At 40.8% G+C, this 20,257-nt stretch overlaps 1 protein-coding gene across 49 annotated transcripts in view; it reads right to left on the reverse strand.

Moving 5' to 3' along the window:
• Positions 1 to 20,257, reverse strand: part of ESRRG (estrogen related receptor gamma) — a 371,594-nt gene that overhangs the window by 329,092 nt on the left and 22,245 nt on the right. For 13 of the 49 annotated variants that reach the window (XM_077781878.2, XM_085577141.1, XM_085577125.1 and 10 more), the window contains one exon: positions 8,422 to 8,467. The exons of 12 other annotated variants lie outside the window; for them this stretch is intronic. Coding sequence is in view for 3 of the 37 variants with exons in the window: in XM_077781871.2 (XP_077637997.1) it covers positions 8,422 to 8,467 (46 nt within the window). In the remaining 34 variants the exon portion in view is untranslated. Of the gene's footprint in view, positions 1 to 212; positions 8,468 to 20,257 lie in introns of all 49 variants that reach the window. 24 more of the 49 variants (XM_085577139.1, XM_077781877.2, XM_021547559.4 and 21 more) reach the window with 9 other exon arrangements.

The following is a 20,257-nucleotide window of genomic DNA, read 5'->3' on the forward strand; positions in this document are numbered from 1 at the left end:
TACTAAACAAAGGCAACAAAGCCACCCCTTTCAGCTCTACTGAAAAAAGGCCTCAAGAACCAGACACATTTATACTTCTTTTTAACTGAAAATACAGAGAAGGAGGTGAAGTAGATGGGTTAAAAGCCAGCAAAAAGTAGTATAAAAAAGCCCACCAGGTATTGTTGCAAGAACCTCTAGATAAGCATCTTAAATCAGAGTAAATTACACACCTCATGCTGGTGACTCGGTCATGGGAAATTATGAAGCTACGTGATGTCTCATTTGTTGTGCTGAAAACAAATGTAAATAAATTACTGAGAGAATCTCATTTACATTTAGAAATTCATCCCGATGCATGACATGACTGCTGATGTTTTTTTAAATGACACTTTGAGAAGGAATGCCACTATTAAAAACAGATTGTAGCCACCTCAGTGAGAGCCTGTGCACGGGTGTGTGTGTCTGTGCATGAGTGTGCAATGGCAGATGTTCTAGAGAGGTCTTTCAGCTCTTTGGAAAAAACGCTTTCTTTTACTGCTGCACAACCAAAATGGTGGTGCCAGAAGACAAAACCATTGATACGCAATCTTCTGTGTATTTTCCCCTCTCCAGAGGGGGAAGCAGAAAGATACTGTTATGGATTGGCTGCTGCCACTACAACAGAAAGTGCAAATACTAAAATGGTGGCAACAGAAAATAGCATGGCACATCGCTCCACCATCAAGTGTAATAAAAGTTCCCCTCAAATACGCACACAGAAAGCCTTTTGCTGAGCTTTTATCTCCCCCCTCCACATCTCGCATTTTAAGCTGTCACTGAAAAAATTGAGAAGGATATCCAGGAAGCCATAAGATGGAGAGCAAGTTGAACTGCTGTTAGCTAAGCAGCACACATTCAGGCAAATATCCAAATGCTTTAGGAGCTGTCATTCTCCATCCCGCGTGGGAAGGCTGCGAAGAGACGGACTTGCTCGTATCATGATTGCTCTTATTATTACAGCAGTGAAAACACTGCATACTAATGGATGTTTTAAAAAAAAAAAAAAAAGACTGCTAGATGGCTTTTTCGACTGTTCCTGGCTGTCTGGGCTTCAGTATCTGATATATCCTATCCCTCTCTTTGCTTCCAAAACAGAACTCTAAAAAAAGTTTCTAACATGAGGGCAAATAAAACATATTTCCAAATGGGGACATGACAGTGTTCTACAACCCCACATACGGCAGCATATTTACATAAGCCTGCATAGGTCAGAGAGTTTATTTGTTAAGGGACAAATAAGCAGGCCATGAAATAATTATTTTTCATTGTGCCCTGCCAAACCTACCCAGCCAAAGGCTAAATTGAGCTGCTATTGTGATTATTTGAACTGTGGAGCCAAAAGTCTTCACTGCAAAGCATCCCAGCTGTCCTAAATTTTATTCTGATGGCTAGTTTTCACACTAGCTTGAAACTTGCCAAAAATGCTCCACAAAACAGGCAGGCGGAAGGCTTGCTTTATCCAGACCTACATCAATTACTGATTTAGAGCTGTTCTGAGAACTTGATTATTAACAAATCACTTCCCAAAATTGTTATGACAAGATTCACATATGCAAATGGCAAGCTGCTCATATGTACACAGCTAGCAAAAGAAATTAATACAAAGGTTCCCAGATTTATTTATGGTTATTTCCTATTCTGCTTTACTGCAAATTAGCCACTAAAATATTAAAAGAAAGGGGAGAGATCCAGCTGCAGCATCACAGCTTTGACATATGGTGACATGGGAACACCCAGGCTATAACTGCTCAACATGCTTCTGCCTTCACCCAGCTCCCTGGGGAAAGGGATCCACCAGTGCCTTCTGGCACCAAAGGAAGCAAAACCACCATGGCAGCTCTCAAGCTGCAGGTTTGACCAACACACCAAGGAGCAGGTAGGATTACCCTGAAAACAGCTCAGCTGACAGGCTTGGGAGGATATTTCATATTTTAAACAAGGTTGACAGTGGAGGAGGGGGAACAACAAATAGAATATTTTTTTAAACCTCATGCTTCAAAGCTTAAATTAATCCCTAATAATGAAAGATTAGGATGAGAACGTGTAGAGAGAAGATTATCCCAAGTCTGCCCATTGTGAGGCTCTTACAACTGTACTTGAGGTGCCTGGGGTTGGTCATTGCTAGAGACAGAGCAGGAGGATCTTGGGAACGATTAATTTCGTCCTCTCTACATTTTGTCTTAAATAGTCATGAAGACACAAACAAAAGACAAAGAGGCTAATTGTTTTGAAGGCAGCAGACTTATAAATAAATGAAATGCCCATCACTTGGTATCAGGCTCTACGTACCACAACCCTGACCAGACAAGTGCACCTTGCTGCAGCTGCCCTCCTTTTCCTCCACACCTCCTCCTACTCTTCATCCTGTTTGTAATTTCACTGTAATATCCTCAGGGCAGCAGCCACTCCACATTTACACATGAATTAGAACAACACCTCGCACAATGGCATGCCAGTCCTGATTGGACCTGGACTGCTCCTGGGAATGCTGCTGGGAACCGCGCTATAAAAAGAGCTCATAAATGTATAGAGTTCAGCTCAGTAACACACACACACACACACCTACCTACCTACCTTTTAACACAGTTAACATCATCAGACTGTTAACTCTGTTTTCACAATAAAACTGCAGATAGTTTAATCCACTTCTAAGCTCCAAGATAGTTGCAGGATGAGTAGCTCACATGCAGCAGACCTCCTCCACCAGGACACTGTGAAGTCAGGCCTTTGCAATGGACCCCTGCACTTCTCAGTACAACCACAGAAATGCTACGAGATCAGGTTATAGAGGTCAAGGCTTAAGGTTGAATCCTGCTAGGATTTGCATGGAAGCTGACACAATGATGAGCTGGGGACATTCAGGATGGGCAACCTAAGAAAGCCACAAACAGTGTCAGCCACATCACCCCTGTGCAACCATGACAGAACTAACCTGATTAGCCCAAATTCCCTTCTGATTTCCTTCCTTCCTTGGGAGAGGCTTTTGACCTTTGAGCTAATGTTTTAATATATTCTGGAATTTCAAATTTTGTACATAATAAACTAGTTATTTTCAGGTACTTCAGATATAAATAACTCCAATACAAAATTTTAGCTTGCGCTGGTACTCAATCATGCTATTTTTAACTGAAAATAACAAATAGATTTGAAAATCTTTAGCAACATATTTCCATTTTTCCATCAATTTTGACACATCAATTATTTTGTTGGGCTTTTTCCTGAAGGACTATGAATGTCCAGTATGCTTCTCAAAGAGCAAAAGAAAAAGGAAAGGAGTGGGTACAGGTAAGATGGCAAATCAGTAAGTAACTTGAGTGCATGTATAAATTCAGCCACCTGAGCCCCCTTTAAAGTCATGCTCCATGTTGTAGTCACTCTTTCCAATAGTTAACATATAGAAAAAATGGAAAAAATAGCTAAAAGGTAAAGCATATAAAAAATCTTAATTAGAATGGACACTTTGTCAGGCCTCCATTTTGCATTGATAGGGCATCAGAAATTGACCTTAAACATTTATCACTCAGATTACAGCTGCTAGCAACTGCATTCATCTCTTTCAAAATAAAATAAATTTTTTTTTAAAGTACAAATTTTTTTTCTGCCAAATGACAGATCTCTCTTTTATTTGCCTAAAAACCCTACACAACCAAACTGTGTGTAAAATCCAAGATCATAGTTCCTTTTTCTCTGGCTCCTGATGGGATGGCAGCATTACAGGGCCCTTCATGTGCTTTTCTATGTGTTTTGTCCATGGCATAAACGTGGAGATTTTCTGTCTCACAGAGGTGTGACCCTCACTGCTGGACATTCTCAGCCTGAGCACTTCAGCTTTTCCATGAACAGTCTGCAACTTGTGACTTGACTTTTGTTCTTTTTGCCTGGGGTGCCCACGGCTCCAACCAAAGAAAACTCTGTCCAGTGTCACACTTCCACTCTGGAGCAAAGACCCCTCAGGAATGATCTTTTTACTTCTACAAAGACAGTAAGAGACTGAGGTCTACATGGAAGAGGCTACTGACAACGTCACACACACTCAGTCATAGCCAGATACGTGACAAAGTCCAATTAAATCCTATTAGGGAATAATACAAATGACAGAGATTAAAGAATACAGTTAGCTCCTGATTAGACAGCCCATAAATCTGTTCAGGACCTTCAGAACTTACCACCAGAACAACAATCTCAAGACCTTTCACTGAGTTTCATTTTAACAGACCTGTTGTCCACTGAACCAACAACTCTGTTGCTTACAGACAAGATATTTTATCAACTTAAATAGTAGTATAAGATGATCATGCACTGAGCTTTCCTGAAATTGTGTAACATTTGCATGGTATAACACATACTCTTACTTGTTCACTGCAGTCTGATTCAAAGTGCTATAAATACGTTTGCCCTTTCTGCTAAGCCCGCCTAAGGGATTAGCAACCCCCCAAAAGTTCAGTTGAATATTAACTGCATTAACTTTGCAGACTGTAACATACTGTTACACTCAAACAGCCTACGGTGTGGTATGGATGACTTGCTTAATAAAAAATGTTTTCTTGCAAAGCCCGATTGCTAGAAAAAAGAATTTGCTCTGTCAAAGGGGGTGACCTCTTCCATTTAACTTCATAAAGTAAACAAATAAAAGGGAGAACTTTACAGGGATGTCCAGAGAAATGTTTATCATTTAGTCTGTCAAACCAGATGGACTTCCCTTGGCAACACAGCACATGCTCCAGTCTACGTTAGAAATTAAGTCACTTCACCATGAAAAAAACCTGTGAAATACAGTGGCAAAAGTGTTATCTACTGTAGTAATGTGAACTCAAAAACTATAAAAGAAGTATGCTTGCTTACTTATTTTGCTAAGTAAGAAGTGCTTTGAATGCCAACTCCCATAAAAAACTCGTGTGCTGGAAGACTCTTCAGCACAAAGTTATATAGCAGTGAAGACAAGTAAAAAGAAGAGGAAATATTTAAAAATTGGAAGAGGGAGAGTTGATAGGAGTGTGAAAGGGAGCTGACTTGGTAGCTAGTGACAAAAGTCAAGGCAGAGCAGATTCTTGAACATCCCAAGCAAAAAGCTCCCAGGCAGAGGCGGGTGTTGACTGGCAGTATGTGATCAAAAGATGAAGGAAGGGAAAGAGAAAGAAGAAAATGAGCAAGGCTTCTCAGGAGAAGTTTCTTAAGGTTATGAGGCAAAAAGTATTCAATAGATTTCTAAAATACTTTTAAAGATTAAAAAATCTCCTCCTTCATTACAACCACAGTAATAAAAAATGTGGAACCTGTCGATTATGTCATGAAAACAGAAACTGCATAATATGGGTTTTTTTCTTTTATAAAAATATACACGACACAAACGTTCTCTATGCTGCTGTAGGGACATGTAAAAATACTCAAGAAACCTTGATCCTGAACGTTGCAATGAAATCTTTCTCATTTGGTCTTCAAGATCATGTCTGTATCAATTTGTAAAAATACACTCTCCCATACAAGGGACTTGGGTGTAACATAAAATAAATCCAAACTTTGAGAATTAGAAACCATATTTCTTCATAATGCTGGACATTTACTTGCTTCTGCCATTCACCATCACCATTATGTTGTCTAGAAATGGAGACCAACAATAGATGTAGGTAATTACACAAGAACTTAAACTGCAGAGAGCTTCAGACCACAGCATTAAACTGGAATTAAAGCTCTACAGGAAAAGAGAAATGTTTCACTCCCTGCAATCACCTCCCTCCCTCAAACACACACTGCACACCTGCTACCCACCAGCCAGATGGGACTGAATTCTCCCGAATCAGATCTTGGATTTTTAAGCTCAGCTCGAGTTCAATTGGATTTCAAGACATGAAAATATATTATCATTTCGCATTCAAAAAATTACACCAATGTCCAGGAACTCCTATGTGTCCAGGAACTCAATGCCACTTGCACAATTAGATATGTATTGAAGTGGGATTATTGTCTCAAATGTCCTAATAGAAATAAGTAAAATGCAGCTTTGCATCAACATTTAATTTAATTACACATACCCACTTAATACATAAAACCAGAAAAAATCTGATTTTAAATTATCAGCGTGTTAAGTGAGATTGGGAATTCAGCTAACTTGCAGTGACCAGTAGTGTTTTGTTAAAAGTCCACAAAAGCAATTTAGCAGCCCAAACTCACTTTAATATTGTAGCAACTGGCTCTTAATGCACAGGTATCATAAAATATTAACACAAGTTAAGAAAACACTAGGAAGCATTACATTCCTAGAGAATTTGCTAAGCTTGCATAATGTAACATTTGTTGTCAATAAAGTTTCTTCAGCTAAGAGATCTCTAGCCTGTTCTCCAGAAGATCTCCTTTTTCCTCCTCTATTCCAGCAGCACAGCTCCACCAAGTCCCTGTTGCCTGCACTTCAGTGGAGTGCCGGCAACTGGCAAAGTCACGTTTTAACTGGGATTGGACTTTCCCCACCTTTTCCTTCAGTCCTGAAACCAGCTGAGACATGCAGGGGGTTAACAAGTCACCGGTCACCGGCGAGCCGGTCTCCGCAGGGGCCGCGGGCATCGGGAGCTGCTGCCGGTGTTCCGCCAGAGCCGCGCCTGGCAGGTGCCAAGGCGCAGGAATGCGAGTCCTGCCCGCTTGGCCAGCCTTGGACTGACCTTTAGTCGTAACGGGGATCAGGAGTTTTGTTAGCGAACACCGAGTTCTGGCCTACACATTTTTTAAATTGATTCTTTTATTGATGTAAAGTGCCCAGGTGCCCTCACGACAGTCACTAATATAGATTTCGAAAATAAAATTAATTAAGGGCCAGTCTGGACCACCTTTACTGTCACCATGTGGTACCCTTTTCTACAAGTAACAATGCTATCAACCAGCGAGCACAAGCGGAGTGTTTGAGGAGTATTTCATCACATCCCAAAACACCTGACTGTGGAGGTCAAGATCATTGCCACCTATCTATACACACACACACACACATTGCCTCTCCTCTCCTACCTTCCAAAAGGGGAACCGAAGCACAGCAAACTCAACTGGCCAAAGGCAGTGTCAGAGCTGTGCCGCTCCGCGCTCCGTCTGTCCAGAGCACAGGGAGCATGGCACGGGCAGAGCCTGAGCGGGAGCAGAGCAGCCTGGCACGCAGGCTAATCTGAATTACACTCATCCAGCCCTCGAAATGGTTCCTCATTAGCTGCGGGTTAATGGAGTCCCAATGAGTAGTGTTATTTTCATCCCCTGCCTACTGAATACAAAATTCATTTGCAAATATCCTGTAAAATACTGCAAAGCAAGCCAAAGAGATATGACAACATAAGAGGCATACTATTTATGGAATGCACTTACCGTCATTTAGAAAAGGAAGCTGACATGAGCAACAACCTAAATTTAGCAACACATTTAGTTTTTATTCACTAGTCACAATGACAACATTTCAGAAGGCTACTGCACACCTTGTGTGCCGAAAGGTTCCACTGAAATCAAGACAGACTTTGATCTGAAAGGAATTCGGGATCAGCTCCTTAATGAATACAACACTGAGTTAAATTAAGGCAATCACCATCTTGACTTTCTATTCCAAGTAGATATAAAATTACATTGATTGCAGGAAATGGTGGCATTCAAACAATATTGCAATGGCCAAAGCCTGAAAGCTAAATTCATTGTCAAGCTAAACTAGGCTTTCAGAGGGCACCATTTGATTTGAAGCAAAAAAGCATCTGCAAACCACATATTTTCAATTAATAGTGTAAAAGGCACAGAGTAAGAAAGGAAAAACACAGGTCAATATGCCACAAGCCACTCAAAGAAGCAGAGCTGCTGCATGAAGATCCTGTGCATATACATACACAGGTATGTATATGTATGTGTGTGTGTGTGTGTGTGTGTGAGTGCATGTATGTGTTTTGGGCTTTTTTACGTTTTTGGTTTTTTTGGGGTTTTTTTTAAGGCAGCCTGTACTACAAAGGCCAAATTTGAGGTCCAGAAAGGCACAATGCATCTCTGAACAGCCTGACAATGCTCTTTTACTCACACTATCTTTAATTCAAAAGTAATTTCAAATCAACAGCACACAAAGTTAAACCTAGTTCTTTTGAAAACTCAGAAAAAGAATTAATTCGAACCCTTACCTTTGGCACCTTAAAGACTTTTGGCCATGACTTACCTGTATAAATAGAAAGAACTAATTTACTACAGAAATGCCCATGGGCAAACATGTTCTGGCTAATGAAGTGTTCAGCTTTTGCATGATTAACCAGCTGGTGGGGGTGGTGTAAAAATCACAAGGCATAAAATAATAAGAAAAATTGATTAGCAGCTCTCTTTTAAAGCACTCTATGAAAAATTTCCTTATTTTTGCTGAGCACTTTGGAAAGTGACTGTACAGAAAGATAGACTTAAATGACTTACCAAGGAGTCAGGCAGAGACTGCACCAGGCACTCACTCCTCCAAGACCTGCATCGCAGAGAGGTTCAAGTGAAAAGCAAGATACCGACCAGCACCATGGCTGGATTACTTATACAACATGTTGGTCCTGCCACTAGTCATAAGGGTCATTTTCTACTATATTGCAAAAGACATACAAAGTTAAAACCATGATTATGCCTTGACTCAGTTCAGTTTCTTCACCAATGTTCTACACTTGAATACCTGAGCTGGATACAGTATTCCCACAAGCAAATTTAAGAAGTGCCTCCATATGAGCCCTGGGATTCACAGGCTACTTAGAAATAATGCACATATTTAGGTGGTGCTACATAAAAAAGATGGGGTTTGCACTCATTAGGGACAAAAATCCTCTTGCCCTTCCCATTCCGTACAAGGGGTTCCTTACAAGCTCACATGCTCTGCCCTCAAAATAGGACCTAATTAGTGTACAAATATTTGGCAGACAGGTCACGAAAATAAATTTATCATTAACTCTCCCCTAAACCAAGGCAGGTTATCCTGAAGCTATTTCCTAAAGAAATGTCTACTTCGTACACATTTGCTCTGGATAACCCTTCAGCTCAGGTACAACTGGCTTGCAACAGTACCTTTAAGAAGAAAACCCAGATATTTTTATGACATAGAATTACTGCAGAAATATGAAAAAGCTGCTCACATAAAACATATGTACAGGAATAAAAAAATAAAAGCAAAAATTTAAGTTACACATCATTTGCAATCGGCCATTGTAATAGTCACAGTCCCTCTTTAAGGTCATTACTTCTATGGAAAATGCATGTTTTACACCTATTTATGGACTTCCAAAGACCAGTCTACAGCTATGTACCATGGGAGATGCAGGCAAAGAATTTGCATCTCAGGGATTTGCAATCTGTTCCAGCCCTGGGGATGCAACGGTAACTAGGACTTCATGGGCTGGGAACCTACATTAACTCCCTCTGTCAATATACAAGGTGTCCCCTTATATCCACAGCTGTTTTCTAACCATAACCAGATATTGCCTCCTCAAGAGTCTTCTCTTGTGGTATGTGATGGTATTTGACATACCTTTATATGCCCAGTTACCTGGATATTAATTCAATTCCCAGATCATTCTGGTATACTGTGCATGCTGTGGCTCAAAATATTCAATCATACCATGGGATTCTTTGTAAGGAGCAATGATTTCACCTGAAGAGTTATTTTTTACAAGAAGAACTAAAGCAGAACTCTGAAGCCCATTTTCCTTCTTTTCACGACTCCTGTATTTACTTTAATTACCCATTCCTGAGGAAGATAGTATCATTTTAAATGCCCCCAAAGAAAGATTTTTCCATGCAGTTTCCCTGTAAGAACTTGGCAGGTTATCCTGAGAACAGATCACTTCACATGTACACCAAACATTCACACTGAAGAACTGGTCAGGCCCATGCAGGTTAGATAACTCTACAAATATTCCATCGAGGTCTTCCTTTCACATCAGGTACATCTGAGAAATCTTATCACTAACTTCATGGTCAGTCAAGACTTCTGATTTCAAAGAGGTTTTTGCCCATTTTCAAGGCATTGCTGGATCAATGGATCTCTATACACTTTTATAGATCTTGCTTTCAAGCCCCCTCTAACCTTTTGGAAACATATTAGCACTTAAGAAAGCAGGCATAGAGCAGACATGAGCAAACCAAAATAGAGGAAAACCGAAAACACTGGCATTTCTCTCAGTACATCAGTTATGAAAGTGCTATTTCTAGATCTAATTCATCATAAAAAGAGAAATTTCTAGTAAAGCAAGAAGTAGCATTAAATTCCACTTAAGTCCAATTTCTATGATCATATTTGTATCAAGCCATTTCTAAAATGTTGTGTATTTCTAACTCTGATGAACTGGGACCCTGACAACACCGGAGCTTGTAAGCTCTGTTTGAAGTTATTTTCAAACATGGTAACAGCCTAATATGGTTACAACACAATTTATTAATTGAGCTAAGAAATTATGCTGTGCAGTATCTAAGTAACATCATAATTTTAGCTAGCCTACTTGTTTCAAAAGTAAAAAAAAATTTAAAGCCTGTTTGCTTCAGAAAGTGAATGCTTGTTAAAACTGTACTTCTTAAAGGAATTCAGAAACACAGATATGAGACATAGCTGGTTTACAGAAGGCAAAACCTAATCTTCAGACCTGCACATCATACTCCAAAAGCTTGATGTAATTATCTGCTTGTTTATTTTTGAGCAATTGCTTTGGAAGAGCCCCCAGTGAGTGATATTGTGTGCCCTGCAGAGGGGTCAAGCACAACATACAGGCTGCACGCTGCAGGTTTGCCTTCAAAGAACAAGCAAACACAAAGGTATTTAGGTGCCTAAGTCCACTTATATCCACTCTCAGTGAGAGTAAGTGCCTCTGAGGACATCATCTTTTGACATCAATGTGGATTCCTCGAATGAATCCAGGTCCATGCTTTTATGGACACCAAAACAGCAGAAAGTAAAAATCATTCTGCTGTGTGGCTTCTTTATCCTCTTCTATACTGGAGTTTCTCTAAGACCATGGCTCCTGGTAGAGGACACAACAGCCAAACAGGCTGGTCTAATTAACCAGAGTTTTTCATACTAATTAGGAACAACATGAGCATTAGGCAATCAATAGGACACCTTATGCCACTACTGCTTAAGTCTGCTTTGGCTGCTTCTGGGTCCCTTGAACCAGCTGTACCCTTGAAGCATATTTGGAGGGTTCTTCCTGACACCCTCCCACACACCATCAATTTTTAGCAACAATAACCTTTCCCATTACACTAGAAATTGATAAGCAACATTGTTAACCTATGTGATGCAGCTAAAAGTCAGATGTAAAGTGTCAAAAGGACTATTTTTTTAATTTTGGTAAATTATTTTGATCACTTCTAATGTGATTATACACTTGACCAGTGAGTAACATAATATGATACCCACCACACTGCAAACAAATTGCATACAGACTTGTTTAACACACACATCCCACTCAGGAGCAAGGAGAGCCATGCTCCACCATTCACTGTACACTCAGCAACTCACTTCCAAATTAATATGAAATAACAGTGTAATCATTTTTTCAAAAGTCATTTAAAACTCCTTCTGAATAACTTCTTAAGGACAGCTGGCAAGAAAGTAATATGTCTTAAGTACAGATAAAACCAGAACACCTGTAAAGCATCTTTTCCAATTGAGAGGCTCAACTGCTAAAATTAGTTCTTGGAATTTCTCCTTTGGGTGCCAGTTGAGATCTTGCTCCAAATGACCACTAACAATCAATCCTACTGACTTTGAAACAACCCACAACTACTCAATAAGACCTGTCTGCTAATTAGGTGCATGCAACCCCCTCACAAAACATCACATTCTCATACCCTTATTTTTAAAAATGCACTTTTGTTCCAGTGTCCTGAAACTAACTGTACAAACACAAAGAACTCAGATGCCCTCTCAACCCCCACTGGAAGTGACAAGTGAGTCCTTCTAAAATTGCAGACACATACTGTCAAGTGCAGGTGTTTGTAAACAAGTTTGGAAATGTTTCTAATTATAAACCATAAGAGTTAAAATTAGAAGTCCAATCCGTTAGCCTTAAAAAAAAGAACTTCCAAAAGCGTTCATCTAAATGAAAGCAACCACTGATGTTTCATTTAGTAACAACAGCAGAATTCCTGTGCCAAGCAGCATACTGCTCTTTATCAAACTTTCCACTATGAGTTACATTTCTTAAAAAAAAAATAAAAAGGATTTGATAAGAATTTTAATTTGCTGTCATACTATGATACTGTATATGTGAAAGTACAATCTAAAAATACCCTATTCACAGGTCTCCCGCGTTTCACATAATTATAAAGAAGGAAAAGAAATGTTCCCAAATCTTCTGAATCTGTCTTGGCTGACAACATCAAAGTTCAGCTTTTATGGGGAGCTTCCCACGCTGACCTTCTGAGAACTTAAACCAAACTCTGCTTGAGGGAGCCTTACTCTTCTGGATGAAGTTCTCCTCAATAACCTCAACTACTGCAAAGCTCGGCTTGCCTGGCACAAAACTGCTGAGAGAGAAAACTCAGAAGGGCAACCCCAGAGCTCTGGCTGATGGAGATCTCAGGATGCTGCCACTGAACTTGAGGTGTCTGACTTGTCTTCACTTCTCTGACGTGGGGGTCAGAAATGCAGCTCTAAGGACCCACGTGCTTTGACCAACACTTCAGGCAGAGGCTGGGAAAAGGCAAATCCTGCAGTCCTCATACACTATTTACAGTGCACTATGACAAGATAGTGCAGGCACAGAGACGGACTTTACCTTTGCAGAAGTTTAGGGAGAAAGCAGAGCTAAGGGAGAGGGAGCTCTTTTAAGGGGAAAAGAAAAAAGATTCATTAATCTCATTATTTCTTAAAGGAAACATAACAGCACATTTGAGCATGTCAGAAGAGCTTCTGCTGATTACAAGCGAGCAAATATTAAACAATTGCAGAAAAGCCTTCATTCAAGAATGAGGGAGTCTCCTGCTGCTCTGTCCTGAAGAAAATGGAAAGGAACGTGGACTAAACAGTGAGGACCTGCTCCAAGAACAAGGTGGGACTGGTCCTGCCCAGAAGATATCCCCTCTGTTCCCCACCTACAGCAAAGACAGGCACTGCAAGGGGCAGGGAAACAACAGCTCTTCATCCCCTGCACACCCAGCCTCCTCCTCCTACTCCACTGGAATGTTACAAGCCAGAGGAAAAGTCCAAACCCATCCTCCTCAAGAACCAGGACAGAAAGTAAGTTGCTCATGTCTCATCACAGTCAGGGAGTTATTTCACATAATAACCACTATCCAACCTTTCTTTTTCCTTCCCTTCTTTTTCTTTTTAGCCTTTGCTCTGTAAAAATAATAGCGTAAAAATAATTTTTTTCTGGAGAGCCTTTTGAAATTCACTGCATTCAACAAACATGACCATATCAGTTTAGTGCTGTACAGTCTTGTACCCAGCAAGTGCAGTGCTTTCAAAGCAGGAGTCTTGCAGGTGGCACTTCCTTTGCTGCAAGTCAAAATACCATAAAATAATGGAATGGGTTGGGGTGGAAGGGACCTTAATAGTCATGTAGCTCCAACCCCACTCTGATGGGCAGGGACAGCTTCCACTACACCAGGCTGCTCTAAGCACCATCCAACCCAGCCTTGAAAACTGACAGGGCTGAAGCATCCAGCTTCTCTTGGCAACATGTTCCAGTGTCTCACCATCCTCACAGTAAAAATTTTTCCCTAATTTCTTATCTTAACCTGTCCTCTGCCAGTTCAAAGCCATTTTCCTTTGTCTTATCATTATATCCTGCTAAAAAGTGTGTCCCTATTCATTACATGTCACTTTTTGGTATTGGAGACTATAAAATCTTCTCAGGGCCTTCTCCAGGCTGAACAACCCCAGCTTCTCTCTGCATAGAAGTGCTCCAGCCCTCTGAGCATCTTTGTGGTTTCCTCCAGACTCACTCCAATGGGTTTACATTTCTCCCATGCTGGGGACTCCATAGCTGGACACAGCACTCCAGGTGGGGTCTCACCAGAGCAGAGGAGAGGGGAAGAATCCCCTCCCACAACTGCTCACCATGCTGCTCCTGCAGCCCAGGATATGGTTGGCTTTCTGGGATGCAAGAGCACATTGATGGGTTTTATTGAGCTTTTCATCAACTAACCTGTAACTGCTTCTCTCTTAAGCCATTCCCTGTCTTTTTAAGCCCATTCTTTTTTTTTTTTTTTCTTTTATGTGACATAAGTAAGGGATGGAGAAGCCACTTTGCTGAAGGGACCACAGTAATTAGGAAAAGAGTGATAGTGCATCTCACCTGCTGCTAGTGACCTCTACCCTTCTTTTCCTAGGCTTGGGTAGCTCATCCTCCCCTTCCCTGGCCAGTGCTGTGAGAGCTCCCTCTCCTGTTCCAGTTTAACCAACTTTAGACCTTGTCCTACTGGAAGCAAGGCCTGAGTGAACAGAGCAGGTTCTAAGAGAGTCTCAGCAAACTAGGTTTCTTGCTACAAACTGACATCAAAAATACTCTCTGAGGGAGTATAAACTTCCAACTAAAACCTATGAAAAACTACTTCTTTATTAAACACAGATTTTTGTTCACATGGCCAAGTTGGTATACATACTATGGATATTGTATATATACAATATATACACATACATACCCACATGCGTATGGGCACACACACACATGTAGCACTGCAAATATTTAATGCTACTAACCTCATTGCTATTTTTATTCCAAGCAAGGATAAAAATCATTAGTTTCTACAAGCCCATCTAAACTTCTGAATGCACCCATACTTGACTCACCTAGAAAAATGAATACATATTGGAACTGTGTTTGCAAGTCTAAAAAAGCCAGGCATTTAACTCGGTATATAAATATTTTAATTAACAATAAGTATGCATTTAGGAGATTCTGCATCAAAGTCTAGATCAGTTAGGGCAATTAACCCATTACAGTTTTGTAAGATATTAGATGAAAGGAAATAGGAAATTAGGAAATGCATAAGGAATTTAGAAAATGCATCATCAGACTTAAATTAAGCATTTGAATGGTAGAATAATCTCAGATAGTGCTTTATTTCTAATATTTTCTGCATGCTCAAAATGAAAGCATGAAGAGCAGCACAATGGCATATATCTTCTACCAAAAATAGCTGAAAAATACTATAGAAGAGTGCCTGCTGGGTTGGTTATAAAAGTAAAGTATAATCCATTAACTGCTAATTAGAAGCATCAGAAGCAGGCTTTGCTGCAATAAGAGCTGGCCCCTAAGTAGATGTTTCTGTAACCATTTAAAGGCACAGGGTTTCTCCAGTTGCTGAGAATGGAGCTTGGATGGTTTCAGCATAAAGGCCATGTGAAAAGAGACTATGGCACTTGGCCATGTTACCCAGCTGTTTTCTAAATATGATGACAGGTGCCATTTTTTCCATTTGATCGTGGAACGTAATACATCTTCAAACAAATTTTCCCCAACTAGCCTAGTGCAGTTACATTTCAGAGATTCAAATATAAGAATGTTTGCTTTTTTGCTCTGACAGACACATATTGCAGAGTCTTTGGCAGATATTTCATTATCAGCCTTTTTCTCAAAGCTGAATTTTTAGTTTATGTATTACTTTGCTTTTTTCTGCTGTTGTAGGAGGGAAAGAATAAGCACTTGGGCAAAGGATTTAATTCTAAAGGAATTAAAAAGGGAGGAGGGGAAGCTACTATTTATAATTAGACAATAAATGTAACTTAAATAAGGAAGAATCCTCTTCCTCTCTGTTCACTACTTCCTAAAGGATAGGAAGCATTGCCATAATTTCTCCTCTTCTTTATCTGACTACCTACCTGGTCAAACTGAGCTCCTTTCCTATCACTGAAAGGCCAAACAGGTCTTTTGATTTGCTTGCCTATGAAAAGGTCTTAAAGGGTTATGGCAAAAAAAAGGTGAAGCCAGAAGAAATCCCAGTAATCCAGCTCCCTGCAGAAGTACCAAAGACACAAAAAGCAGCAATTATGGACGTGAACAACAAAGAGATGATCCCTTGAAATGGACCACAAGCTCCAAAACCCAGCCATGCAGCATGTGGAGCCAAAGGGAGCTCAGCTTCCTCCAGGGCTGCAGTGGCCTCGAGCAGTGCAAGAGGACAGGATACAAGTCAGGCTGCACAACTCCAAAAATCAGGAAAAAACCAAGCAGATAACTAACTTCCCATGTTAAAAAATGGATGTAGCTAGCACAAGGGGAAATAGTTCAGGTCAATGTTTCGGGCTTTTCATCTCCATGGATCAATCAAAGGAAGCAAACATAGGAAGAAAATTTGTGTGGGGCAGGAAATGAGGGCATTTAGCTTTTATCTTTCTGCCCCATTTTCACCTACAACACAGAAGAAACTAATTTCTTTTAAAATTGTGTAATAGGGGCATCCATTAAGGGAAATTAAGATGGTAACTAATCATTGTAGATAGACAAACATCTAAGAAACAATAAAACTAAGATTACAGCAGAAACAATAAAGTCAAATTTAGTTTAAACCAATGTCTTAAATATTTGTTAACCCTGGCAGAAGCTCTTACAAGGCAGACGAGTATATCTGTTTTCATTCTGTATGTAAGAAAACAACCGCAAAATGCCCCAAAGCCACGGAGGGAGTCAGTGTCAAAGACATGATTAGTAGTTCAGAAGTTATCTGATTCGGGTCACATGGTGTTCCAAAAACCATACCTAAATATAGCATGCAAGAGATCTGCACAAAGACCAATCCCATGATGGGAGCACACTAAACTCTCCACAAAATTAATTAGGGTTATTTTGAGGCAACCAAAGGAAAGCAAGAAGGGAAGGGAAAAAAAAAAATCAATCCTTGCCCTGCCCAGTTCTGCAAGAGCAGATGTCTCTGGTATGAACAAGCCTCAAGTGTGCAGCCCAGGCTCTCAGGGAGATGGTTCCTGGGGAAAACCCCACACAGCACCAATGTGGAAGGTGGGTGGAGGGCACAGTGTGGCTGTATTAAGGAATACAGCTCACTGGGGAAGAGGATGATCCTGTCAGCAAGGGGACCAGCAGGAAGCCAATACTTGAGTTCTTCTGTTGCTGTTAACAGCATCTTTCTAACACAGAAACAAACCCACCTTTTTGGAAAGGGAAGGTCTATGTAAACAATACCCTTGGCACAGACCAAGACTCTTGGGAAAAAATGAATGCTTCCCAAGGTAGAATGGAAAGAAAATTCCCTGTTGGAAATTGCTGCCCCTGAAATCCACCATTAGCTTTGCCCCTTGAAAGGGAGGAGGATTTTCTCACACAGCCTAAAGAGCTACTTCTAACAGCATTCCCTACACTAAGGTATAACAAGCAACCTCATGGAAAAACATGCAGATCCTCAAAAGGCAGCAGGAACAGGAGAAAAGAGAAGTGTTCCTCAGGTCTTTTGAATTTCTTTTGGTCCCTCCCTGTTAAGCAGGCACATTTTTTCCTATGTTTCCTGAACACTGAATTGCCAGGTGGCTTCTGACCTCTGCTGACCTACAAGCTGATTTCAGCCAGCTGTCCTAGTTCACGATTTCCCTATAAAACCTATTTTTAAAAACACAAAAAAATCCGCTGGCGAATGCCATGGCAAAGATTTTAGGATGACCACAACCACCAATTTCCTTGGGCATGTTCCCGAGTACCAGGGGGAACCATTTTTCCCTCAAGCACTGGAACACGCAGGACACGCTGGTGTTACCCTGAAGACCTGGGCAAAGCTGAAGCAGGGACTCCAGAGAGCAGGACAAAGCTGAGGAGAGGCAGAGCTCCGAGCAGTGCTGCTGTCAGCAGGTAAAAAGCAGGCTCCTGAGCCCAGACCACGGAGCAGGTGCTCCAGAAGGCAGGTAACGAAACAGAGGGAGCTGAGCCCGGGACACAAACTGCAAATTTCGGCTCCAACAGCTTCAGGCCATTACCAGGTGCTTCAGGCAGTCATCCAAATCAAAGTAAGAAAGTGGAAAGAGCCAAATGCTAGTTAAAGAGGTTTGCTAGCATGAAAATCCCAGCACGGGCAGTTAAAACATTTCCCCATTGTGGGAGCAGCCTAAGAAGAAAAGAAGAAACAAACAAAAAGCATATGCAATTTTCGTAAAAATGGCTGCGTTGGGGATTTTGCTATCCTGTACTCCAGCCCCGAGATGCAAATGTTGGCTGGGATGCTGAGATCAGCAGTTATATGTCCTCAGGTGGTTAGAGACAACACAGAAAAGAGCTGGCATTTGGGGAAAATAGAGGGCCCATTTGATAATGCTTCACTTGAGCGTAAGAGGGCTTCCCCTGTGGGTATTGTCCCAAAGAAAGCTCCAGGCAAGTTTAGAATGGTTCATTACTTGTCACATCTAGAAGGTGAGTCTGTTAATGATTACACTGACTCCCTTTTGACTTCAGCTTCATGTGTTTTCAATCTGAGAACAGCGCTCTCATCAAGTCAAATATCACTCGCCACAAAGAGAAATACAGAAGATATCTGCCTTTCAGATGCTCACGGCACAACTGTAGTTATTTTATCTGTCAGGATTTTCCTGGTGATTTGCAAATCATATTTTTTGTAGCTAACACACAGCATGTGCAACCCCTGTTCAGGGGGTTGCCACTTTTCTGTAAGAACATACAGCTCAGAGACTTGGCACTTGCTTTATTGGGATTAGTCTCCAAAGAGCCCAATACTGTGGCCTTGAGTGGATCCTTATAAAATCCAAATATCTACTTCCTCAAGGTCTCCTCAACCTAGAAGAACACTACCTGGTTTAATTTACCTTACACAGACATAAGAAACAGAACTGGCTACTCCACACACGTGTGTGGCTAACTATGCTGGCCAATGATATTATATTTAATCAGATGGTCACTTGAATGTTATTGGTAAAGTTCTCCTCACTAAGGCCTGCATCCCTTGCCAGAGGCTAGCAGCTTGACAGAAGGAGAGAAACAAACTCCTGTTATCAGAGTAACATGAGTCAGTATGTGGAAAGATACTTCCATCTGCTCTGTGTTGCTGGTGACATGACATTACCATACAATTTGGTATACCTTTGCAACAGAATAGATAAAACAAGATGGCTCAGCTACTATCGTTTATGTTCCACATGTATGGGGAGTTCTCTCAAGTTCTCTCCTTTTCTATAGAGTGGCTGAGACTCACTACAGAAATTCTGAGGGGAAAAACATGTTGCTGTTTATTTCAGAGAGTTAATGGCACAAACAGACAACTATGTGCACTTCCAAAAAATAAACTAATTCTCCTCAAACTGCTCTCCAAGGAGACACATTTGGCCAGGTACAGGAATCGCCAAAGGAACCTGCTGCATCTAGCAACTTGCAAACACACACAACCTCTACTAAACACAACCAGAGAGTAGAGTGGCCTGTGCTGTTTCTGCATTAATTTTGTGTCCCTGTATGTTACCAGATCCCTGGGACTTTCATGGTCTGTGGGCAGCAAATCGGCTGAGCCAAAAGGGAAGGTTCCACCTGACTTGGCCAGGAGGAGCTATATTAAGCTTGTCTCAGCTGGAGGTCATTCTGCATATTTTGAAGGCTACTTTCTTGGTAGCTGGTCAAGCAACCAGTGACCAGAAATTAAGAACCTAATCTGTATAACATCCATAATACTCAGAACACTTCTGAAGTCCAGACCCTACACATATAAAGTTCCTAATTTCCAAAATATTTGACCAAAGCCATTTCTCTCCAGGCCAAGCAGGATTTGTTAAGCGGTTGCTTCATGTCTCATTTCCACTAGGCTGCTGGTAGCCCTGCAGCCAAGAATTCATTTTCACAATTCCAAAACATTTTTTGATACTTCCAGACCAAATGGCTTTGCAGTAGAAATTGGTTTCTGTCACCATCTGTTGTTCCATAGTTCGGAAGGTCTAACATTTTCCTTCAAGAGGGAAAAAGTTGGGGAGGATGCATGGCCAATACAAATGGAATAGATATTCTTTTCCTTACTGTCACTTTATAGGGAAGGCTTGGCCTATTTCTCAGCAGCTGTGAAATTGTCATCAGCAGGATTCTTTACAAAGCTTGGTGGCATATGGAATATATTGCTCACTTCTTAATACTATAAAAACAACCTTGCTGCATAACTGAGCTAGGCAAAGAAAGCAGGTGCTTGATTAAAAAAAAATTCATCATGCATCAAGCCTCTGTAGACTTTGTAGATACTGTAGACAAGGATATTTTGGAGACAAGTATGGGTTTGAATCAACTAAATAATATTTTACAGAAGTCCCTAGGCTTCAGAGGTGGGACAGTCCCTTAAAAAT

Source organism: Lonchura striata, chromosome 3 (assembly GCF_050655825.1).
Source record: "Lonchura striata isolate lonStrDom1 chromosome 3, ASM5065582v1, whole genome shotgun sequence".
In the NCBI taxonomy this organism is placed as follows: Eukaryota; Metazoa; Chordata; class Aves; order Passeriformes; family Estrildidae; genus Lonchura; species Lonchura striata.